The sequence below is a fragment of the Centrocercus urophasianus genome, unplaced genomic scaffold (assembly GCF_019232065.1).
Source record: "Centrocercus urophasianus isolate 14NV4802_14NV808 unplaced genomic scaffold, USGS_Curo_1.0 seq_22, whole genome shotgun sequence".
Lineage (NCBI taxonomy): Eukaryota > Metazoa > Chordata > Aves > Galliformes > Phasianidae > Centrocercus > Centrocercus urophasianus.
This window is the reverse complement of record NW_024884778.1, coordinates 10,098,826-10,124,918: the sequence shown is the minus strand read 5'-3', so window position 1 is coordinate 10,124,918 and position 26,093 is coordinate 10,098,826. Positions and strand designations below refer to the sequence as shown.

The 26,093-nt window shown below is 49.0% G+C and overlaps 1 protein-coding gene across 1 annotated transcript in view; it reads right to left on the bottom strand.

Moving 5' to 3' along the window:
• Window positions 1-18,329, bottom strand: part of PODXL2 (podocalyxin like 2) — a 29,259-nt gene extending 10,930 nt beyond the window's left edge. Inside the window, exons 1-2 of the mRNA XM_042823836.1 lie at window positions 18,259-18,329; window positions 8,136-8,429 (exon numbers count right to left, since the gene is read on the bottom strand). Coding sequence (XP_042679770.1) covers window positions 8,136-8,429; window positions 18,259-18,313 — 349 coding nt within the window. The 5' untranslated portion in view covers window positions 18,314-18,329. The remainder of the gene's footprint in view (window positions 1-8,135; window positions 8,430-18,258) is intronic.
• Window positions 18,330-26,093: the final 7,764 nt, after the last annotated feature.

Genomic DNA, 26,093 nt, shown 5'->3' with positions numbered 1-26,093 from the left:
CAAGAGATGAACTTCAGCTCCAAGTTGCTCTGTAGCTCTGGCATGAATGAATGCCTGTGATGTTGCCAGACAAACATAGAGAAATGCTTGAGGAGAAGACATCTCACAAATGTGAGGTCAGAGCAGGCAGTGGAAACCCAAAAAAGGAGTAGCTGTAGAATAAGGAGACTATCCGTAAGATCAGACATATTAAGCTGGAGTCTTTATTTTTCTTGAGGAAACTGTCTGTTATCTGAGTAGCTCCATTTCAGCAGCTTGCTTCCCAATTAACTCCCTTTCTCTCAGGACAAGCACAACACATACTCTGAGAAAGGAAAGGAAGAGAGTCCCTCCACAACCAGAAACAAGCACCCTGCCCACTCTTTGGTTATGGCTAGTGAATGACAGTTTGAAACCCCCAAGGGCTGCATCTCTTCTCCTGCCTGCCAAAGTAGATGCTTCACTGAGTGCTGCAGGCAGCTGCCGTCTGGATGCCTTACAGAGAAGATCTGCATCTCTGTACACCCCTGACTCCAAGCCATCGAGCACTGCTGCTGGAGCAGGTGCTGAACTCTCAGGCAGGGAGGTCCACATCAGTAAACACTTCCATTGCCTTGGATGTGCTCTGGCAACAAGGGCTGCCCATGCTGCTTCTGCAACGCAGACTCTGCTGCTTCCCATCCTTCCTGATGGGAGAACCAAGCTGCTCCCTTCAGTCCTAGGCAGGATGCACAAAGATGCTCCTGTTAGCTGAGATGTGGCTCTCCTGATCTATGCCCCTTTCCCTTCTGTTGCCTGGTCTTCCCAAAGGTCTTTACCAATAGCTATGTGTCTCAGTGCCTGCAGAAACACAGTTGCTGGTTAATGGCAGATGTGGCCACAAACCACAGGATTGAGGACATTAGGTCAGGACCCCCCGCAGACAGATGGTGAAGGTTTAGTGCATCCCCCAGGGCTCTGCTGCTGCAGAGATACTCCAGGTCTGTACCAAAAACACGAACCTCAGCAGCAGCCCTGCCCATCCTGATATGCTGTGAGTGAAAAGCGAGGGAAATGCTGGTCTCATCCTCTAAAACAAGGCTGTCAGATGAGGCGTTATTTTAAAGGATAAGCGACCATTCTGCTACCTGCCTTACCTAAAGACATTCTCAGCTATGCTTGACTCTTCCCTTCCCTCCCCTGCCTCTCTTTGCAGCAGGAGGAGGTGGGCACAGAAGAAAAACAAATGGGGCAATAGCAGCATGAGGTTTGCCCCAGAGGAGTGGTGAATGCTCCCAACCTATCAGCTCTCCTTTGAAGTCACAGATTTAACCTTTCTTTAAGGTGCTCTGTCACCAATTAGCTGGCTCCTGAGAGGGGAAGCCTGCACAGTACAGCCATGCTGCCTTTTCACAAACAAGATCTAAGGAAGCCTGAGGGACTGCTGCCTCTGCCTTCTCTCCTGGGTGAAGGAAGCTCAGGAGAACCGATCCCACTCTCACCCAGCAGGCTCCTGTCTTCCAAGGCAGCTGAAAGCTGAAACTTGAGCTGCTTCTTGGAGGCAACAAATCAGTGAGGTAGGAGCAGACAGATTCCTTGCTAACTAATTTCACATTCCTACTTGCCACCAATCTTTCCACCACCATGAATCCTAAACCAGGAGCATCCTCCTGTCTGTTTCAGTAAGACCCCCACAGTTCACAATCTTAACTCCCTTCGTATCTTGCTCAGATTGTTATTCTGAGCTCACCTTGCAGGTAGGGCAAGAGGCAAAACACAGAGATCTTCATGGAGAACACTGAATCTTGAGGTTTTCTGGTCAGAGTTGTACTGCTGTGTGCTCCTTAAAACAATCTGCTCTCTATATAACTTAGTTCCCAAAGGAGTTCAATCACTTTCCAAGCATAGAGGTTCAGGAATGAACCTCTTATTGAACCTTTCCTTCCAGACTTTTCAGATGACACTTGATTCCTGTCTGGAATCATCTTCCACAGCCTCACTACCAAGGGAGGGTATCCACCTACCTCTCAAGATCAGGTCTTTTTAAAGTACTCATATTTCAGTTTCTTTCACCCTTATTCTACAGTTGGAAGGAATTTTTCCACACTGTCCATCTTCTTAGTATGACCTCAGTCACCACATTGGTTTTCTTCCCACAGCTCTTCCCAGACAAGCTGATTTCTGTCACTCACCAATGCAATGCACAGCTAAGTGCTTCCCAAATGGAAATGTCTCCTCAGCATTTTCCTTTATTCCCCTTCCCTTAAACCCTACACGGATACCAAAGAGCATCTCCCATTTTTAGCAACTTATTCCAATGTTCAGCTAGCAATTCCCTTTCAGCAAGCAGTTTTCTAGACCGTGCAACCCCCTGGCCCTCCTGGTTGTCCTCTCCCTTCAGCAGACCCTCTACAACCGGCTCCCATGCCTTGGCCACATGGAAGTGCACCTTCCCCTCTACCTATGTCACTGCTACCCAGTCCCATATCAACCAGGTTTGCTGGAGGCCCATGAGAATTAGAATTCAGGGAACAGAGAGGCCAACAGCCTCTGATGGTGTATGTTCCTGCTGCAGAAGTAGGGCAGGGCTTTCTGTTAAAGGAATTACGGAAATGGCTGCATTGCCAGATCTGTCAAGCTAGTTTATCAGCTCAAACTGCAGTAAGGAAGCAGAAGGCTGCCAATCAGAAGAGTGTCCAGGAGGGGAGTAAATAACAACAGTGGGCATCATTATCTCTGTTCCTGCCATGGTCTGTCTCCCACTGAGTTCATCAGTAGGCTGAAGAATAAGAGGAACTCGTGACCACATGAAGAAATGCTATATGGCACACACCCATACAAACCACAAACAAAAGCAGCCAAGTCGCAACAGAGCCAACCTGCTCCCAGAAGAAGAGAGCTCAGGACTGCCCGCGGGACCATTTCAGCATCTCCAGCCATACAGTCCTGCAGGGACAGACCAGATGAGGTGTGCCTGCCTGTTACACTCCGCATCATGTTCTGTTCCAGAGCTTCTCAGTCACACACCCCCTTGGGAGTCCGGTTCACCAATATGAAATTCCACACCTTCACCTCACCTCCTTGCCTTAGTTATGCCCCCTTAATGCTTTCCTCCAGTAGCTTTATTGCATCACAGCATTCAGCTGTCTTCATCCCCACCAAACCACAAATGTTTTTGCCTTCCAAGCTCTCTTGAAAAGACCCTCAGGCACAATTTTCCATAGAAATCACCTTGCCATTCTGCCACTCCAAGTCCTGCACTCTGATTCTCCCAGGCAGACCTGAGCCTGGGTCGCACAGATTCATATCCTGTGCCTGTGGAGATGACTTGCCCCGGGAGAAGCAAACACGAGCTCCAAACCCCTGTGAGAGCTCCCATTTAGCTGTGTTCTGCTTCCTCCGAAATCAATACTGAAACTTCCCCGACCCCAGATGGGCCAGGACTTGGAACTCTGCCAGAGCACGATTCCCCAGCCAGACATTTAATTCATTACACTTCTGTTTCTCCTTCATTCAGAAGAACTGATCTCTGTTATTGCCCTCTGAGGTTCCCTAACCTGTATTTGCCACGATTAGCTGTTCAAAGCAACTGAGATAGCTCAGAAAAAGGGTGAGCCTCATCATTTTTAGTACACATAACTTGACCATAAGGTCTTTATTGGATTAAACTGGAAGATCACGTTAACCAGTGATTGAATTACTGATAACTAGAAGGCAATGTAATAAAGACAAGAACATTCCTGGGCTCCCATCACAACAACGCAGCTCAAAGTGCAAGACACATTTTAGCTGCTGCTTAAAATGCAGACAGTTCTGAGGTGGTATCTTCTTGCTGGTTTACAGTACAGAACAGCAAGGCTTACTGTGTAAAGGTATACAACATCTAATTAAAATTGCAGGGGGGTTTCAAGGAGGCAAAATGCAATTACTGGTGCTGGAACTGAGCCAGTTGGGGATAATATCTTTATCCTCCAGAACAGGTATGTGAAGTTACGATCTGCCACTCCAAGATGCATCCAAAGGCATCATAGTTAACAGAGTCCAAAGGCAGCAAACTGGCTACATCTCATTATGCTTGGAAGTTGCCTCCAGTGGATATTGGGCACTTCAAAGCACTGTAGCTGTTTCCAAACAGCCCCATGCCTTTTTCCTGCTGGATGCATGATCTGCAGTAAGGCTAGAAGGAATGAGATTCATCCACGCATGGAATCAGTCAAAAATAGCTGCACCAGAATAGTCCTATGCACGGAAAAACCCTGTTTGTCACACACTGATCTTTGCAAGCAATGGCTCGGTCAAGATCACTTGTCCCAAGACAGATCACCTAACGTGTTAGTGCACATTAAACCAGGGCACAAACAAGAGGCATCTTGGGAGCAGAGCTCAGGCGGGGGGCTGCTCAGTACTAAGCTTCTTATGTAGACAGCCTTTACCAGGTGCTTCACTTCATTAAGGCTCGGTAGAAGATGGTATTAAGTACTGCAGCTTTGCTGTCAGTCTGGATGAAGAGGCAGCAGATTTCAGTAAGGCTGGGTGAGACTGAGATCTCTCTGAAAAGAGGCAAATAATTCATCAAGGAAAGAAGTCAATCTCACTATCAGAGAAGAGCTGGAAATGGAAGAGATTTTATCGCAGCAGTTGATTGGAAAACTTATTTTTCTTTAGATACAGTGCTTCTAACTTCCTTGTCCTTCTACCACTCATCCTAGCTCTCATGGAAACCTCTTCCACTAATTACTATGAATAATTAAAAGATTACTTTTCTTCCTCCTCCAAAGCGCCACATGCCACCCTAGTAGCTCACCAACCCATAAGACTAGATTTGATAGCTCCCAGCACATGCCACGAACTTCACCGGAACAATTTGGAGCCAGCAGTGCAGAATCTGTAAGGAAGCCCAGCAATCTCATGGCAGCCCAGCAATGTGCTGGACGCTGTGATGATGCACTCCAGACCTCAGAGGCTCAGCTTCTGGGCAAGAGAGGAAAGGAACTAAGTGCTCTCATTTAGTAGTCTCTCCCAAGTCTTGGATCAATTTTCAAGAGCCTACACTTCCCACCAAATAATAATTAGGCTGCCTCAACTTAAAGACTTCACTGAACTGAGACCACAAGCCAGGTGCATACCAGGAAGGGTCACACCAGGATGGACGCTACAGCACACAACTCCTTCAGGAATCAGGACTGGAATGTACCTGCAATCCTGATGACTCCCATCTTCTACCTCTAAAGCCAGAAGAGATGTTTCATCTTTTACCCACAAAATCCAGCAAAATAGAAGGAAACACATGGGTATGGTAGCCTTCAGACAAAACAAGACGGAAAAAGTGGAAAGGAAGACGAGCAAAGCCAGATGCAAGTCCCTCCAGCTCCACTATATCTTTAAGATTGAACTGTGGCTCAGACCAACTAAAGGTGAAACAAAGCATCTAACCCAAACGTCAACACGTGCAGCTTTTGAGTTCCCCAGAAGCCAGAGGGCAGAAGCAGCACGTTCACAGCTCCTCCGACCTGCCTTCTGGCTGAAGTACAAGTCCACCACTTCTTTCTGTAGAATATGGCATCCATTTTCCCAACAGACCTATTTCTTCCAGATGCAGCTCCACCTGGAAGTAGCTGTATGTGAACAAAGCCAAGATAAACTGATAGGTTAGCACACATTGCAAGCGTGCACTTCCGTGTATCCTCTGACGGAAGGAGATAAATCTCAGGGTCTTTCCACAGGCTGACACTGATGTCAATACAGATTTACTGTTCTGTAGCATAAATCAGCAAAGGCACATTACTCATGGGAATCAAGAGCCCTGGGCTGAGCTGTGCTCTGCCAGAGGGAGTTTGTTCTCACTTTCTAATGGACTAACAGGTGGCCCTACGTGCCACATGTTTTCCAGAAATATCTTTAAAGGATGTTCAAGTGCACTTAAAAAAAAAAAAAAAAGCAGCTGCAGAATGTTATTGTTTCTTTATGTCTCTCAGCCTCAGAGTCACAAAAAGACAGCATTTTCCCCAGGCTTCAGAAGAACAGACAAAAAGGAGAGATGACTATACTAACACAGTTTTGAATTCTCTGGAGATCTGGCCTGTGTGTAAGAAGACCACCAATTCCAACCCATGTCCTTACACCAAACAGGGAAGGAAGCCAGCACTACACATCTCCTCTCACAGCAGTGGATTTTCCCTCTCTAGTAAGCGTAACATCCTGTTTTCTGCCTCAAATGATACAGGGTCTCAAATCTATGCCTGGGGCAGATCTAACAGCTATGCCAGGCTATCCTCCACTGTCATTCAGAGAGAAATCCTACATAAGGAGAACTTACACTTCTTTTTTTTTTTAATAGCAGCTGTTTGAAACTGTTCAATGGATTTATAGCTTGAAAATAACCTAACAGATGTCATTACACAGTTCCACAAGGTATCACATGGCATCTGTCACACATGCAGAACATAAGATCCATTGGTTGCATGTCTGTCTCATGTACAGGCTTTGCATGACAGAGAAGGCTGCCCAATTTAGGGATGCTATTACAATATCCTTTATTGTAAAATGACACACAGCAGGTTTCTAATTAAATTTTAAGTAGAAATGTGCTCCCAGCTCCTGAATAATTCAAACTGTTCTATTAACCAAGGTTCTGAAATACCACTGAGACACGAGCTCTGGACACAGCAACGGCCAGGGAAAAAACAGTGCTTGGAAGCACTGAAGTGCTGGGCAGCAGATAGGGCAGAGCACGTGTACAGGACAGCTGAAAGAGCACATCTGTTCGTGTAGGAAAGCACTGCAGGCGAGAACGGAAAGAGAGGTGAATGTGTTCTGCATACAAATGGGGCGAGGCACGTGCAAGAGGCAAGGCTGGATTTGGTACCCAGTGCATCTCGCTCTCAATGCACAAGCACATGCTGTTCTCCAAGTCACGTCCAGAGCTGCGAGTACATGCAGGTGCCTCCTGGCACACAAATAAAAGAGTTGCTGAGCATGCTGCCAGCTCGTGAGAGAGATTAAGCCAGAGCATGTCCCAAGGATGCACTGGTGGGAACGCGCAACATCCACCGTGAGCATCACCGCAGAGGAAGCATCTGCACAGCTTGCCCACGGCCAAGACTGCAAGGACCCAGGAGCTGCATGAACAGCAGGACAGCAGGAACACAGCTACTGGATTTAAGGGCAACACCGGTGAGGAAAGGGCTTCAGAGACATAAGCTCGGAAGGCCCTCGCCCTCCACAGTGTGCCCGGGGCCCCAGCAGGCAGCCTGAGCCATAGTGCTGCTAATTACTGCAGCAGTTCTCACCCCTCTGTGAGCACAGGTCTTTTTAAGGTCAGAAACGGGTATGAAGATAAGACTAACACAAGACTTGTGCCTTCTAAATCCAGACCTGTGTCAGACCTGCTGAGAGGGACACAGCGATACCGGATAAGTGAGGAGGGATAGGGCTGCAGACCTGGCCCCTGGTAGCATTTAATACATGCCTCACATAACACTTAAGAGCAGGAGCACACAAAATAATCCCCTAAGCTACTGGAAACCCTGCAGAGACGCCTCCTCCTTCCTCCCATCATTCCCCCTGCGAGTGTCTCAAAGCCAACAACAAATCTGGGAGGAGATCACCGAGGGGATCAGTAGTGAAAAATACCCAAAGAGGACAGCAAGCTGAAATGCTAACACAGTTCATTTGCTCAACAGGGAGCAGGGAGGACAGCAAGAGCATTGGGGCAGCTGCTGTCTTCAGTCAGGTCAAATCCCTACTGAAGTCACAGAGGGAGGAATCCAGGATTTGGCCTGGGGGATCCAACCAGGACCCAAATCCTAAGATGGTCTCGATCTCTGAGCCTGGGTCATGAGACCTTCAGATCACAATTAATTGACAGCAACAGAAAGGAGAGAGAGAGAGAAGGGTTAGAGGCAAATGGAAAAGTAGGTGGAAGCAATACTTTTCCCAGCTCAGGGAACCTCACAGCAGCTCAGGAAAAAGGCCTCAGCTGGAACATGGTTTCTAAAGCCTGTGCTTGCTCAGGGTTCACTGGGGACACATCAGGCACTGAGGTGAGAAAATAGAGCTGACGTTTAATCTCACCCCCTCTTATGGAGAGTTATGTCAAAGCAGGAGAACAGATCCCCGCATCTCTTTGCCTCCCCAGAGCCCTGGCAGAGAGAAAGAACAGGGTAAGAATAGCCTACCTGTTGCTGGTCCCAAGTCCAAGCTGGATTCGTTGAGCTCTCCTCCATCTTCCCAGAAGTACTGTGGAGGCTGTAAGATCTTGGACTCCTCATTCTCCTCGCTGGCAAAACCTGATCCCGGGGCAGCATGCAGAGAGCCAGGGATGAGATCAGGCTCTGCAGTCTCAGGGCTCGTTTGCTCATGAGAATTCATTGCCTCCAGATGGGACATAACAGCAAATTCCAGCAGGGAAGTTGAAGTGAGGCCATCAGTGGTTGGTTCCTCCGAGGAGGCAAGGCAGAGGCACAAAGTTCCTGCACAGTGACAATAAACCCATATCAGTGAGAGGGAACTGACAACCAGCAAGCTGCTCTTCTCTATACAACCTGCTCCTGCTAAACCAACCTGCCTGTGGGGTAACTTGCCCCTCAGATGGGCTGCACTCCAAGCTGAGGAGGAAAATCAGGCTACATGGGGAAACGTTCAGAAGCATACAGAGGAGCATTCACGTGCAGGAAGAGTCAGTGCCAAGCAGTCACCCAGCCTTGACACCGCAGTGGGGCAGTGATGGGGCAGCCTTCTGGGGGTTTTTGCCTCCTTGAAAGGATGAGCTGCCTTGTTAGTCATCCACCCTGCAGAGGAGGTGGAACGTCTTAGACTGAAGACATAAAATCCCGGCTCTGCAAGTCAATGAGTTTCCTATTCAACTGTCACCCAGCCAAGATTTCATCCTAGTGCTCCCAGTCTGCAGCTACATTATATGCAGGAGGATTGATTTAAACCAAAATTATTTAAATCATCAATATTAATCATGTTCTAAATCAACGGCCTGGAAATCTATTTTTAAGCCATTGATTTGAGCTTAATTTTGCATTCACATTTTTTGTTCTCCTAAGGATAAGCTGACTATCACAGGTAAGAATTAAGGCAAGCTAACAGCAAAAAGCTACCGACCGTTAAGCAGGAAGGCAGGTGACATTTAACACTTTTGTTTCAACAATTATATACTTGGTATTTCCATTTTACATATTAGAAAGTTTGACTGACACTTCTTCATTCCTAGATGAGCCTTTAACTGTGATTTGTGTCAAGGTACATTCACATGTATATCAAACTTCAATCAAAATGCAAGAAAACAGCATCTGGAAAGTGGCTTTATTCAACTGATAAATACCACCATAAGCATGGAGACAGAAGGAAAAACTACATTTCCCAAATCATGCTTTGCATTTAAAGCAGTTTTGTTAAGCAAGGGAAGTAACTAATCTGGGTGAACTGAACCAATAGCTTCCCAGCCCTCTGTTCTTCAGCACATTAAAACTAGAGGATCTCATCCCTTCACAGCTGATTTTTATTTATTCTTTCCTGCTTCCTCAGCTTATGCTCAGTTTCTCAGTTCTAAATGAACTAGTCACTGAACTGAACTAATTGAATAAGCCAAAATGAAGCCTAATTTGGTATCTTTCTTTGATAGCTGATTTTCCAGACAAAAGAAGTGCAGCAGATCTAATCCATCTGGGCTTCAGTAAAATATCTGCTACGATGGCCCACGCAGAATTACAAGAGAAGCAAAGAAAGACAGCAATTCGTTCAGAAATTGTAAGGCAACTGTAAGGCATTGGCTGTAGGAAAACTGACAGAGGCTTGTGCTGGAAAGAGGCTATTAGAGGAATCCTCAAGGTCTGTCCTTGGACCTGGTGCAGTTTAACATTTTAAGTGACCTTGGCTCAAAAATTGGGAATACAATCATAAAACTGGCCAAGGAAACAAAGCTAGGAGATATCCTCACTACACAGAAAGACTGTAATACAGCCAGGTGACCCCGAGGATGGAAATAACAGAACTGTTACGAAGAAAGGAACGCTGCAAAGTGGTAAGTTACCAGCCTGAGTACTAGCACCAGCTATTCCCCAACATAACATTAGATGTTTCTAACGGGTGGTTTCCTAAGAGGGCAAACACCTGTATCAGAAAGAGCTCTGAGATATCACCAGAATGCACACGTGAAAATGCTTGCAGTCCTGAAGCATTTGAAACAGACTTTTATACAGCACGGCTGAGACATCACCTGAATGCTGCATGCAGATTTGGATACATGTGGCCTGAAATGAGTTAGGCAGAGCTGAATCTGCCTTCAGGCAAGGACACTGACTGGGCAACTTCCTAAGGTTCCTTCCTACCACTGTGTTCTATGACTCCACATCCAAGAAGGACAAATTCAAATTAATGCAAGTAACAAGAAAAGTTAAGAGATGACAGAAGATGGGCTGGCCCCTGTGCTTTCACTGAAAACATTGGCTTCTTAGAGCAAAAAAATACTTTGAGATTGTTGCTCGCTTGCCAGGTTGGTTACCAATCCTGTCCTGGGAATGCTGGGAGCCCAGAAACGCCTCGTGCTTGCTCTGACCTTCTCCATCTATTTCTGCAATTCTCTGAACTGAACAAAAAACAATATTGGTTACTCTTCCCCATATTCACTTGAGGCTGGCTTCTGCACTTCTCTGTCTCATTTGTTTGTTTTATTGATCCAAGGCAAGATCAGCTGAGGCCAGCACAGCAACAAAAAGCAAATGGCAGAGGCTGAGCATCACAGGGGCAGGAGGCTGCTGCAGCACCACGGGGCCAACCAAAGCACCCTGTACACCCCTGCAGGCAGGCCGACTCCCAGAGAACAACACACACAGCGATGCTGTGGCTGGAAATGAGAACTTGCAGGCCTCGTGTGTGGGAGCAGTGGTCCGGAGAGCCCCAGCCAGGGCAGCCCTGTGCTGCTTCAATGGTGCCCAGCAGGCTCTGAAGCACTGGTGCCAAGGCTGGGCTTTCCCGACCTGACATAAGACACCTGGCAGTGTCTGCATCACTAACAGAGAGTGTTGCTGAGCCCGAGACAGCACTTATCTGAAGGAGCTTACAGCTTAAGCAAATATGACAGAGAGCAGCAGAGAGGAGAAAGGGAATGCTGTTCTCAAAGTTGTCAAAAAAAGTAGAGATGAAGGATGGAGAGAGATGACAGCAGGCCCACAGCCACACAGAAGATTTGGTGTAGCTGGGGGCAAAACTAATGGCTTGATCCTATTTTAGCTCTTCATCTGTCCCAATGCCTCAGTTTCCTCCAACTCCTGTGAACACGGATGTGGCTGATGTTACTCTCCAGCTTTCCAGCCGCACCACAGCAGCCACTTGCAGCCAGCTAGGCAAAGCTTCAAGGCACAGCTGTGTGCCAGCTCCAAAGATGACTCAAGCCATTCTGTTTCCACCATCCACACATCATTCAGGATGCCTGCAGGCCACAGCCCATCTCAGCACCCTACAACAAACACCTGATGGCAGATGAGGCTGGAGACTCAGAGAGCTAATCCCATTCCTCTGGGAAGCTCAGGCCCTGGGCTTTTGTATACCCTCATTTAACTCTGAAATGTTTACGCAGTTTAAACCCCCTAAGCTGCATTATCTTGTTTACTGGGCTCTCTGCTCTCCTCAGTCCAAGATAAAACTATACCATCTCATCACTAAGAGTGAGGGACTAATAGGCACAACCTGAGCAAGCCAGGTTTTCCTGGAGTGGATCTAGGGTAGGAAGTCATCTTGGGGCCTGACCCACACGCACATGGGGCAGAGGTTGGCCTGGGGAACCCCTTGTCCAGCACCAGCCCAAACACCACAGGGAACCATCTCCAGACAGCATCCTGACACCACTTTGTACCTTCTACAGCAGCAGTAACAACCCAAACACTGGGTTTGGGGCACCAAACAATGATTTGCCACTTCCCCCCGGCCCCCCCCCCACCTCCCCACACTCTCTTCCAAGCATCTGATGAAGGAGCTCAGTGTAGCTGTCAATTTTGAGGCGAAGCAAGAATCAAAGCACAAGCTGAACAGGAGGCAGGGAAGCAGAGACGAGAAATATAACCCAAGGAGTCAGAGGATAGCCATTTTCCTCTTAGGATGAGGAATGGAGATCAGGCGACTTCCATCAGCCTCCCAGTCTGGTATATTAAAAGGCATATGAAGCAGTAGGAAAAAAAGAAGCACAAACGAATAAAGCCCTGTGACTGTAGATGGGAGGGAGCAGGGAACTGAGCCAGGACTCGCCAGCTGCTTCAATGGGGCGTTTGTCTTTCGTTTCTATTTTTGCGGCACCTCTGCGTAACCTGGAGGAGATGAGGCTCTGCATGCTAAAGAGGGCAGTCAGCCTTCGGGAAACGGCAAGGATGTGAGCAGGGGAGTCAACACTGTGCCCAGCTCACAGAGAGGAGGGGTGAGAAAGGAGAGAAAGTGGGAGAGGTAAACAGAGCCAGGAGAGGGAACAAAGGCAGGGAGCGTGCAGCAGAGGCAGCACAGAAGCTCCTGCGCTGGCTGCAAACTCCCAAGCTCTCCAGCTGCCAGCACCCTCAGATGTAACACGTGGAGGGAGCAGTGACCTTGCTGAAGATGCTTCACCTCCGCAAGGAAGGGAATGGGGATGATTTCAACAAGAGTAATACTGCAGTGTTACCTTTCCAAGGCAGCTGGAAAAGCGCCAGCCTGGAGCATGCACATGGAATGAGGTTGCTGGTTGCTGATCCCACCAGTGCCTCAGAAAACAGCTCCAATTCACAGCAGTGAAGCTTGCTCCGTTCAGCACTGCTGAAGATGTGACATACCAGCCCAGACAAGGCAGATGGAGGAGTTTTGCTCAGTGGCAGAAAAAAAAAAAAAAATCTGAGAAAAGAATACCTTCAATCTATCTCCCAAAGTGCTGTGAATAAAAGCAGTTTCACATTTCTGAGCAATTCTAGGAGAACCCCAAAGTATTTTCTACACTACACAGTCAAGAAGCACTTCATCCCTTTGGCAGAAAGCAAGCCACCTCTCCACAAGACGGGCAGCTGTTTAAGAGCTCCCAATTGGCCTATTGAATGGGGCTATAAGTGAAAGAGGAAATCAGTTATTTCTGTATCCAGCTGAAATTAGAGGAGGGACTTAGGGACACAGAATAGAAGCTAACTGCATCTGTGTCAAACAGTCTTCAAAACTGTCTTGCTTTTTGATTAACAACAAGCAAACCTCAATTTCATCTCTAAGGAAATACACCAACATTCCACAAGACATCAACCACATGGGGTTGAGTTTCAGAGCAGCTTGAATGTCCACCAATTCACCCTTCTCCCCAGCTGGATAAGCTGGATTTAGCTCTCCTTCTTGGGTGCTGCAACACACCTCCATCATTCCAGATCAGCCCTGCTTGAGATGAAAAGCATTTGCCAGAGCATGCGCTCTGACTTTCTTGGCTCTCAGCATCAACTAGCAGAGCCTGCCTGTACAATACCACCCAGACAGGTACACATGCAGGAGGGGTCAGGACATCTCCATATCGTCAATGCAGCAGCCACAACAACACCCATCTGACCCTGCTGCTGTTGACTTTCCTTTCAAGTCCAGCCCAAACCCAGCAGTTACCAAACAAAGTTATTTTGTAGGAGAGCTGGGTCAGGAATGGGTCTTCTGTTGATAATCAGTCAGGATAGAAACACAATGACCAGATGAGGGAAGCATCTGCCAGGCATATTCCCTCCCTCAGACCACCTCCAGGAAAAGCTGGGATCATAACCTGAGGGTAGGGAGGAGAGAGGCCCAGGGGCAGAACAGCCAATGTAAAAACGCTTGCTTGCAGAACATTAAAAAAACAAAGAAAAACAAACAAACAAAAAAAACAAAACCAAAAACAAACAAAACCCACAGCCAATTGAAATAACAAAAAAGATCCCAGCTGCGGACAGTGGAGGAGGTGGAGAAGATGAATGCTGTTCAGTTGAGGGCTGTCCCAGCTGATTCCCCTGCGCTCACCTGGAGTCTGTCCACACAGCTTGCACAGGGAAGCACAAATGACAGCCACGTAACAGACAGAAGTCACTTTGGTGCTATTTGGTTATGGCTACACTCCTCAGCACAGCTCCCACCCAGCCCTATTGCTGCTCCCACATTGCACCAGGCCACTCACAAATTCAGCTGGGCCCCTAATCTCCAAGAACATTTCTAATTAGGGCTTCAGAAAACCAGATCAGACTGCCATCCTCCTCGGTATTGTCAGCAAGCAGGTCCCTCACCCTGCATCCCTTGCAGCCATTCACCTTCCCATGGCCCTAATATGCTTTGCAAAGCAATGGGAAAGGCAATTCAGGATCCTGCTTTAATTGAAGAGAAGGTGACAAGGCATAGCTGAAGAAGCCCTCACAAATCTTTAGAAGGAGATCTTAAAGCACACAGTAGTTGTGCCAAACATCTTTATGCTTTTATAGACCTTTACAGTTGGCAGAATCAGAGAGCTCAAACACGGGCGCAGTACACGCATGGCTGCACATATGAGCACGCACTACCTTGCCATTTGCAAAGAACTGCCAATTTGCTCCCTTGACATTTCAGCAGAGAAACACCAACAGCACACAGACCCAGATACAATATTGGGAAGCAGCCAGGCGCTACCCCCAAGATGTACCTGCTTCTAGTGATGGTTGCAGAGATGCACCAGGAGATGCAGGGATCCTCAGCCCAGCACCATGAAATATCAGCTCTCCCATCCTTATCACCAGTAACAGCAAGACAGCTCCAAGCACCACCACCCATCTCAGCAGGACATTATTCCATGGAATAAGGTCACAGCACCTCAACTGAGCCCATCTTCCCCCCTCAGTCAGCCACTGACGCCAGGATCACAACTGTGCTCGGTTTCAGTCTCCCAGACTGTTTGCCTTCGCTCCCTCCCGCATCGTCTCAGAGCCTTCACACCTCCCTCCTCCACTGCTGCAACGTCTGCTCTCCTCCGCGCCTCTCGCTACAAACAGCAGCAGTTCCCAGCTCAGGGAGAGAAGCAGCCCCCGGGGAAACGGCACCGGGGAAGGCAGCTGCAAACAGAAGTGAATTTACTTCTCTGTTACCTTTCGTAGCTCCCCTCAAAGCAGCCTGCAGGCCCCCAGCGGTTAACAAACTGTAGATGAAAGCCACTGATCTAGGGAAAAACAACACAGCCCACAGATTGCTTTGCCCTCTCACAGGCCCAAAACACTTCAGCTGCCAAAAAACCACCTTGCCAGGCTCACACTTCTTGCTCAGTCTCGATCTGGACTGTGCATCACATGGAGTTGAGTCTGATTTCCACACACCAAATAAAGGCGCATGGCTGTTTGTCTGTAAGAATCCCTGCCTGGGCAGAGCTAGAGCTACCAGAGCGGACATCCCTTTGATACCCAGCTCAGCCAAAAGAACTCGCAGGCAGTTAGGCTCAGCACCAGCAGCAGCGCAGTATTCATCACCCTGCTGAGTGCGGCCCCAAGAGGCGCCAATTCCCAAACAATGTCATGCATCTGAGGCAAAAAAAGAAAAAAAAAAAAGAAAAAAAAAAAGAAGCCTCGTGCAAAGCCTCAGTAGTCGTGAGCACACACATGGGCACCAGGTACCTGCACAACGCCCCAGGTCGAAGAGGGAGCTGAGAGCAGCTGCAGTATATAAAGGGAAGGCTGCAAAACTGGCCTACTGACAGCAAAAAATAAACCCCTGGACTTGAATGTACCTCTAGATTCTGAGCTTGGCCAGGCACAGGCGGTATCGCTGGGGCACACCTTCCTTGCCAGCATCCCCTGCCCCTCACACAAACCGGCGCACGTGTCTGCTGTCTCTGCGTGACTCTGACTGGGCTGTGCTCGTGCGGCTGTCAAATAGCATCTCTCCATTCTTTTGGGATTACGTGTTTCAATTGCTGGCGAGGACTGGAAGCAACCCGTGTGCCAGTCGTGGGCTGAGATGCACCTTCCCGCAGCCCCTTTGCTGCTGCTGCTCACTTTATTTGCCCACAAAATGCCAGAGTGTCTTCCCACGCTGAGCAGAGGGGAAAAACTTTTGTGTGCTCTGATCTGCGGCTTTTCGCCTGCAGCTTCCCCTTGAGGGCTTAATGTAGTTATTTCTACCCCTGATGCCTATAATTAAATGAACATTTCCTTATGGCACTGAAGAGGCCAAGGAAAAATTGACTACAGGGAATTTTCAACCATCCTGATTTATACTCCCTCAGCTCAGGCTCATTCACACAGTGTTAACGAACCTTCTAAGCAAGCAGAAGGAAAAAAATAATAATAAATAGCCCATATGCAGACAAGCACCTCAGGGAACGATGAGCGGGAAAAGACCACTTCCCTCCTCCCTCCCTCTGCTTTTAACCACATCGTTTTCCTAATTGCAAAAGCAAAGGGGTTCAGATACCAGGAGCCTGTGAAGGTGTTTCCGTGCTCCACCACCAGAATGCCACTGCCCAGCCCACTGCTGGGACCCTGCTGCAGTGTATGCTGTATTTTCGCCCATCCTGCAGGTCTGTGGAGGCTCCTGACCCTGTAGGAAGGCACCAGTCCCTGCAGCTCTCAGGCTTTAACCATGCTTGTCTTGAGGGATTGGAGGAGCAAGACCACAGTGCACTTAATTATTCCAGGCTGGAACAGCTCCTAAACCACTGAGCAAAGCTGCCAGCCAAAATGGGGCTCAGTTTATAAATTCCCAGCAATCTTGGTCTCCAATGTGAGATTCCTCCCAATCTAGGTAGGGATGCAGGTCTCTCCAGAGATGCTCAGCTATCCAAGTCCAGCCCACCAAAGCCACCACACCCCACTAGGATTACCAGTTTCACTGGATTAGGAACTAACTGAGCTGCCCCTTGCCTCCCACCTCTATGCCTCTCTGCTATGGAAGCAGAGAGATCACAGAAATCCAAGGACCCAAATCTTCTGTATCATCACCAGCTGGATAGCAACACTAGAAAGTTTCCAGCAGTCTCAGCAGAAGAGGAAACACCCTCAGCACAGCAGCATCAGCTGTAGTCCTTTTGGCCGCCAGATTTTAAAACCACCATAAGGTCACTGTCCATCCTCCTCCACAGAGCAAACGCAGCTTTCGAGCAATGGGGACGGGGCCAGGCTGTGCTAGCAGAATGGCGGGTGAGAATTCAGCAGGTTCTCCCTAAGCACATTGCTCAGCGGATGGTTGGCAGGAATAGGGAGCACAGGTGATGAGATGCAGCCCAAGGACTTCGGCCAGCTGCGCCCCTAACACAGACAGCCTGCCTCGAGAAACCCACAGAGCCATTTTCCAGCTTAGCACAGGCACTGCTTATTGCATCGGTGCCACAAAGTACTGGCACAGCACCACAACAGGTTTTCTGATCCGTTTTGCTCTTTAAGCTCACCATTGTTTGCAAACCTAAAAGGCTTTATCCCTTCTCTTTAGGGAGCCCCGGACCACAGGGGCGAGGCACTGTACAGCCTGCCGCTCAGGGGCAGAGCGGTTCCGCAGCGCTTACAGATGGCACATTCCCCCACGTTTTCAGATTGGGGTAATGAGATAGGCACGGCGGGGGGCTGCGTGCCACCGTATCACAGCTCGGTCGTGCTGGAAGACAGAGACTGGTTGAGAAATCAGCCATTCCCTCCCTGGCGGAATGACTCAAGACAAAGACTCCCCCACACTCGAGATGTCCCTGTTCTGAACTCCTGCTCCTCAGCCTCACTCAAACCAGATTTCCGTACAAAAGAGATGGTGGTAGGGAGGGAGAGCACAATCCCAGCTTCACGAGTCCCGAAGCCCTTTGTTGGGAAATCTCCGCAGATTATTTAAAAATAGGAGCTCAGCCCTCTCAACTATTGAGCGCAATTATTCCTGCACTTCATTGCCTTTCCCTGGCACGCTGCCTCTCCTCCAAATTTCAAGAGGAGACTCTCGGGGGGAGCAAGGAGCAATTTGCGGTTCCCCCTTCCTTTGTGGCAGTTTGGCGTTAGGCAGTAAAACCCCCCGGCGCCAGAAGAAGCCGTTCCGTCCAAGGGAGAGCGGTTTGGGGACAGCCCTGGCGCGGCAAGGTCTTCCATGCCGGAGCGCTGCGGAGGGCAGCGGGCGACCTACACCGTGACCGGACCCCATGGCGGAGCAACACCGACCCGCGCTGGGGGCTCTCGTGCTCGCGGGTGCCCGGGGGACAGCAGCCCGCCTCGCGAGCCGCGCTGCCTGCCAAGGGAAAAGGCAACACGCGTCCTGAGGGCATCGCGATGCTCGGGGCCACCCGCGGAGCTGCAGCGCCCCAAAGGGAAGCACGGCCCACACCCACCACCGGCGCTCCCATCCTTCACTCACCGGTGGCCAGGAGGAGCAGCAGCGGCAGCGCCGGGGCTCGGTGCAACGGCTGCATGGCGGCGGCCGCTGCCCTGCCGCGCCGCTTCTTCACGGGGAGCGGGGCCGCCCCGCAGCCCGCCGGGCTCTGCCCCTCGCCGCCGCCGCGCCCGCCTGCCGCCCGGCCCCGCGCTGCATCCCGCCGCCCGGCGCCGCCTCCTCCCGCCGCTCTGAGGGCGGGGGAAGGTTCCGAGGCGGCCGCGCAGGCGGCGCGCAGCCGGTGCTCGGCCCCTCGGTTCGCGCCCGCCGATCCGCCGCCGCCCCCGGCTGCAGAGCGCGGCCCCACGCGCCTCACCACACAACGAGCGCCGGCGGCGCGGCTGCGTGCGCGGGCGGAGGTGACCGGCCCCCCCGCGGCGAGGGCGGGAGCGCTGCCGCCACAGGAGAGCCGAGCGACGAAGACCTGTCCTGAGCGTGGAACGTGACAGCACTCCGAGCTGAAGGACCCGGAATCGCGTCGGCCTCTTTCCACTGGGCATCAAGCTCGTGTTTCCAAGCTTTCCCTCGCAGCAGTCATGAGGAGCCTTTTTTTTTGGTTCCAAGATAGTTTCTCTCATCACGCAGCTGCAGGAGAGCAGGCAATGCCAAAATCCAACACCTCGTGCTCCATGGGAGGAGGAAGCCATATCCTCACCACATGCCTTCACACACACCGTGTTTGTCGCCTTCTTCAGCAAGGTGTGCAGGTGGCTCCTCACCTGCTCCTCTCCTCAGCACACAGGGCAGAGGTGTGCAACTGTCCTCTCGCCCATCGCCCATCTCGTGAGCTGTGGTGCTCCCCTTCAGCCCAAAACAACAGGTCTGGAGCCAGTGGGGATTTTAGATCTGAACATTCAGATCTAAAGGCGTTTTTTATTCTTTTCCCTTCAAGAACCGAATGTTCTTTGCTTGAGGATTGAATCTCCTGAAACCTGGTTTTTTTTTCCTGTTGTGAACATGATGGTTTTTCAGTCTTTCCACAGATGAAAGGTGCCTTGCCAAGGCCCACCACGGCCTCTCAATAGGATGAGGGGAATGGCCTCAAGTCACGGGTTCAGGTTGCACGTTAGAAAAGCTCCTCTGAGGGGGTAGTGAGGCACTGGCACGGGCTGCCCAGGGGGGTGGTGGAGTCACCATCCTTGGTGACACCATACATTTCAAGAAATATGTATTTGTGGCACTGAGAGACGTGACTTAGGAGTGGTGGTGGGTGGTTGAACTTGATGTTCTTAGAGGTCTTTTCCGATCTTAATGATTCTACGATTCTAGTGAGCCAAAACAACCAGGCCCAGGCCTTTGGTACAATCAGTTACTGGCCTTCATAGCTCCTGCCAGACCATCACCACCCCTTGGGGCAATTAGCTACTTTTCTTTTTTGCTCTTTTTGGCCATTTTTTCCCCTCTATCACCCACCCCCCATGCAGCACTTAGCCCACAAGGGCAGGTGACGGGCTGGCAGCACCCGTTACCCAGCGCAGCAAGGCAAAGCCAGCAGGCATGAACCAAAGCACTCGCTTTTGGCTTCTTTTGGACCACATCCTCCAGCACTCTGAAAGTCCTTTTTATTCCAGAATCAATGCAGCCCCCAGCCCCCACCGAGCAGGAAATGCAGCAGGAACTTCTGAGCCACCGCTTAGTCCTTTGCTGAGATAAAAACCCCTCAGTGCACTCAGGCTTTAGCCCATGCATGGCATTTAATGAATGCTCTTGTCATTTTTCACTTTTCTGCTGGTAATTTGGCTGTCTCAGCATGCAGGTGGCTTGCTTACTATGAGCAAGTCACTAAGAGCCTTTCAGATCTCCTGACCCTGCCACATCCAGCCCCCCAATCTTAGAAACTGGATCCAGTGTCTCCAGCAGCCCAATGGCATCAAAGGAAGCGCTGAGATGCCCTCATGAATTACACGGCCTCACATCAGGGGAAAGGGAGCCATGCAGGAACAGCACTGTGCTTCCTACGAGGCTCATGGTGCTCCTTGGTGCTGCATGGATTCATTTTGACATTATATGTCAAGAAAAAGGGAATATGGAAAGAGAAGATGTATCTTAGACAAGAAAATGAAATAAAATTAGTGGTAACATCAATCAACCAGCAAAGCACAGAACAGCCAGTAGGGATGGGCAACACCAGTGCTCTTTAGAAATGAACTTAAACACAGCACAGCCCATGTCTTCATCTTACACTGCCTCAAATAGGGATGGCTGGCTCAGCTCTCCCGAGGTATTGACAGCTTTATAGGCAACAGCTTGCCATTTCTCCTTTGATCTTCTCCAGCCCCCCTACCTGGGGTTTGTTCTCCAATGATGTTCAGAGCATTGGTAAAAGGGGCTTTGCAATTGCACTAAATGCTTTTTATAGCTGCTTCAAAGCCATTGAGAAAAGTGATAGCAGGAGAAACTTCTCTAGGTATTACCATTATCTGCGCTTTTCTGTTCTCCTTCAAAATTGTTCAATTTCACAGTTACGTCTATTAGAGGGAATCAAAAAGGAAGTATGTATTTTAGGTTGGCAAAACTGGAAATCCTTCTGCTGTCTCTCCCTGTAAGTTACCGTAACAGCTTTTGCCTTCAGGAAATTCAACCAGCTTTCTCATTTCAATTTAAGGGTCACATTGTGTTCCATGATACTTGCAAACAAATGCTACCAAAGTAGAAAAACAAGGTGATAGCTAAGGGAAAGAATTTAGTGCCTGGAACTTGTTAATTAAAAATAAATTAAACACAAGTCTAATCTCAGTAGAAATAGAATTTGTTCTGAAGCTCCAGTTTAAAAAAAAAAAAAAAAAAGACAAAAGCAACACATTAATTTGAAATATGCTGTTAAGTAGTTTTATTCTCCTAAATACAGCAAAATTGAATTCACCTACAAAGATGAAAGTGATCTATTGCCCTTGCTCAGCAGAGAAAGAAAATAAGCAATAAGCAGAACAAATAAGCAGTCAGATGTTAAGCTCTTGCAGTGCTAGAAATGTAGGATGTCACTAGTACTAGGGCAAAGGTTTAACCCCACGTTGTTTGCCCTCTCACACTAGTCCATACAACAGAAAGGTATCTGTGGCCTTTATTACAACAGGTGAAGGAAAACAAGCTACTTTCAGACCTTGCCCAATTACTTTGCTGGCTTTCTGGGACAGAGCCTCAGTGACACAGCAGGTTTGTGGCACACCAAGTGGTTTAACCCTGTCTGCTGTGAGGCTGAGCAGCTTTTTGACACCACGTCCCACTTTGAGGGAAGTGCTTGAGACTCACCTGCCCTCCTTTCTTAGGCACAAGGAAGGAATTTAACCTCTCCCTTATTATAACGTGAATTTATTTCAGAGACTCTGGCAAGCTTTATATAAGCTTGTTTGCTGAGTTAGCCTTTTTAATGCTGGAATACTGAAACATTCTGACTGTACCAAGACGGGCTAGGCATCCACTGTTATATAGCTTAGGCATGCAGCTGCTCTGTGGCTTCTGCTCTCATCCAAAATCATGCTGGGAAAGGCATATAACAAACACTTAAAGAGGAGAAACCTGGAGCAGTTGGTGCCTTCCTGGATGTGCTGTAATTAGAGGGAAATTGAATCTGCTCTACAGAGAGCACAGGAGTGGGACCAAGATTTTCTGTATCACTCCGAGCCTTTCTTCATACCTGCACCAGCTTCCTCCCCTTAGGGGATGCTGCTCACCTGGGACACAGCACTGTTACCAGTCCTGCTTGCTTCCCCTCCCCTGATGCGATGTGGTGGAACAGCAAGCATGAGTTGTGCTTTTTCTCCCAGTTTTCACGCTCCCCCTGCTGCTTCCCCTCCCCGATGGTCCGCATTTCTCTCCTCACTAAAGCAGAGCCTATTGCTGCATTAATAGCCACGCGTTCTCCTGCAGCAGACTCTGACAGCAAAGCTCAGCAGACTCCTAGAGGGCAGATGAAAACAAAGCTATTCTGAATTTGATTAAGGGGCCAGAATAACCTTTAACAGAGCCACCTGAGGCAAGGTGACAGTCAGCTCTCCAGCTGAAAGCCAAAGCTAGTTTCCTCACATCACAGGGACAGAGTTCCCCACTCGAGAGGAAGAGCAACCCAATTTCATTACTGTTTTACAGCAAGCATGCAGAGGGATGGTCACAGCACTCAGCTGGCATGAGGGGTGACTATTGAGCACCCAGACAGGAAGGATGTGCTCTCTTGAGGCTGTTTCACATCATTTGAGCTGGGTTTCTGCATGACATTAAAACACCAAAAACCTCCTTATTCCTGCACTGAGCTTAGAAACTCAGTTCCTAAGCAGAGCTCTTGGAAAAGGTTGCAGAGAGATGGAAAAATCTGCAAAAATACAGAAAACTAGATATCATAAGAGTAGGCAAACCTTAGATTTGCTCAAGATTTTTGCAGGAACAGAAGTATAAACAGGCTAAAGCCCAGCAGAGATGAATAGTAATGTTTCTGCTCCCAGATGGAGCTTAAATAGAGCACTCGACCATGGTGAACCCAGGTGATGCTATTCAAGGTAACGAAGGCCTTCCAGTACTCTCAATGCCCACACTGCTGGCTTTTCTCCTGTACAGGAACCTGAGAGAACATTTAGAGGGAGTGTCAGACCCTCAGTGAACAAAGTGTCTTCTCTGGAAAAAGCCCTGAATAGCTCATAGGTTATGCTTTTCATTACTAAACTGGAAAGCTCAGTGTTTCTTTGAGAGACACTCCTGGTTCCTTAGCAGTTGGCTAAACTGGGATGCAGTCAACTCCAGAACAGAGGGAGTTGACTGCATCTGAAGAGGGCTAAAGTCTGTTGATGCTGAGAATAAACATGTACTGCCTTATGGGGACTGTGGGCACTCCTACAGCTGTGTTTCTGCATGGTTTGATGGGACTGAAGATCTTCAGCATCTTTTATGCAGAACTGTTATTTTCAAGTCTCCCTGAGCACCAGACAACCCAGAAGAGAAAGCTGGCAGCTTCCCCACAACCCACTCCTCCTTTACCTTTAGTGGGAAGGAAGTGCCTTGCGAGATGAGCAGAAAGAAGCACAGCCTGCTTCCAAGGAGCTTGTGCTCTAAAGATGCAATGCTCAGCAGCCCCTTGAGGCTCCCTAAAGACATTTAGTTATGGCTGAGGAGTGTGCTGGATGGCTGAAGTCATTGGCAGACCAGTACTCCATGATAATGGAGACATTAAATCAGTCATGGCAGCATGAACTGCATAACAGATGCAAAATACAGCAGAAGTCTGATCCAATTTTGGCTCTACGTTGTTTAGTGGTGAAGTATCTCAGGGGATGGAAAAATACTAGGAAGTTTGGAGTGTGTTCCCCATGCAGCATGGCCCAAGAGGTAGCATTCTACTTGCTGTAACTAACTGTAGATATAGAACTTCCATATACGTATTCCCATACTGTTTTAATGGCTCTGCAATTGCTCGCTGGAATTCACCTGATCGGTTCAGCTGCGGTCAACAAAGACAGAGCCATAAGCACACAAAATGGCCCTCCTGGTTCAACTGCAGCTGGTGGGTCTGCTCTAGGGCAAGGTAACACCATCCAACACTGCCACTTCATCTTGAGCACTGTTGTGCTGCAAAAGTTCTTCACAACCAGCTTCTAATCAGCTCTACATAAGCACACAGGAGACAGACAAACCAAGTTCCAGCCAGTATCTGCTATGAGAGAAATTGAAATAATGCTGGTCCAGAAATGATGCACACACTATTTTTCCCAAGTGGCTATGGCATTAATTTGAGGAAGAAAACCACAGTGTAGTGGAGGTAGAATTTTCTGTACTTGGAGGGCATCTGCCATTTGACAAACAGACTCACAGATGCTAGCACACGGGATGCAACCTGGGACCTGCAAATGTAGCATAGTTGTTTATGATCACAGTAAAGGCAGAACGTCCCAAGATTCTAAACCTTTTCAGTAAGCAGGAAAGGGCTTGCAAGGAGGCAGCAGGATTTCCATCTCCCCTCTTTTTCCATCTCCCATACCCTAACAAGTTAGCTGGCTACCTGAAGGGCCCTGCAGATGCAGTGTATGTATTTTTATATAGCACAGAACCACAGAATATCCTGAGTCTCAAGGGACCACAAGGATCAGGCTTACACTCCATCTAGGCAGAAAGCTCCACGCTGGGCGGGGGACAAACGGATTTGTATGAGATGCAGAGCCATGCTGTTTTCTCAGGAGTATGCACACAGCATGTTCAAATTGAACTGGATCAGGATCTGGCCCATTGTGCCCTTTTCAAATCAAGATGTTCTTCCAAGCCTGACTAGAAGGAATGCTGCCTGGCATCACAGAGCTCTGCCTGCCTTGTAGAGAGCAAGCCCATCACCTTTCTATCTGTGCCCAGGAACAGACTGCTGTGCACCAACCTCACCTCCCCAAAACATTGCTTTTGCCCCAGGTGCTCAGAGGCAGTGCACAGCATTCAAATCTCAGCAGCGAGAAGTCAAGTGCTCAAGACTGACTAAATTCAGGGTTGTCTGGGGAGCAACTCCTTGTTTCATGTGTGGCTTGGCTAGCTGATCTTCAGAGCCCTACAGCAAAATCCTCGCTACACTCAGCTGGAACATGCCCCCTGGCAAGGCAGCCCCTGCTCAAAGCAGCATCTATTTTCACCCATCTATACCCCCATCCAGACCAGACACCTGATGCTGTCAACAGCCAAAATTTGCTCCAGGGAACCTGAAAAGCTCAGTGGCCGTGAGAGGAGGAACATGCCTTCAGACTGGCATTAACACTCCACTGAGCGGCTCATGTCAACATCGGCAAGGGCACAGCTGCAAAAATTCATTGCTCTGCTGGATGCTGGCAACACAAGGTGCAAAGGCATAACTGTCTCCATAGTGAGGATTCAAGATGAGGCAGTGAAGTGACAAACAAGTGATTCCAACAGTGGCATCCTTCTGTTGCCACAGATCACAACACGCACCAAGTGAGGTAGGGCAGAGGACGGGAGGCTGGGTTAGGTGAAATCAGGAGCTCCATTCTGTTCCCTGTATTGCTTCACAGGTTACAGTGACATGCTTGCCCATGTGTGCGCTGTCTGGGTCACTCCCTGCACAGCATTAAAAAAGCATTTTGTATTTATCCATGCAATACAAAAACCCTCTCTCCTTCCCCACTCAATCTTCATCCTGTGACACCAGTTCAGTTGTTTGACAAGCTTGTTGCACCCCCTATTACTGCTGGGTTTCCTATCTCAAGGCTAGCACTTGCCCAAAGAGCTGGGCATAGCTCGAAGTTGCTCTCCCCCAGGACTGCCACTGTGCCTGGCCTCTGGCATTAGATAAGGTGCTAACAGAGCTGTGCCCAGAGCTCAGGAGCCACTGTGGCTCTCAGCAAGACCTTACTCCATGGCTCAGGCACACAGGAGCGCTGCTGTCCCCACAACAGATCTGACACACACTCACATTCAGAGAGCAAAGGGCAAGATCAGGCACGGAGAGCATGCCAGGAAAGTGACTCTGAAGGCTGCCTGCAGAAAGCCCTAGTAGACAGAGACCCAGTGGGAAGGGAAAAAGCCAGCCAAAACAGTTAAACAAATACACAGGAGGGAGCTGGCAGACAGAAAAGGCAACACACTGAGCCAGTTTCAGGCTGAGAGTCATGTGCTAGGCCCCCAGCAGGGTTCAAGCTCCTGAATAACAACCCGGCTGAGAGGGGACACACACACACACATCACCATGACAAAACTCCACAATGCTGGCAGCTAGGGACATGTCTGCTTGGCCAACACAGAATTGCAGAAGGCAGTTTACAAATTCTCCTGAGCAAAGGCAGGAGGAGGCTGGAGATGCTGTACAGTCCCCACATCCAACCAGAAAAAGCACATTCACTTCA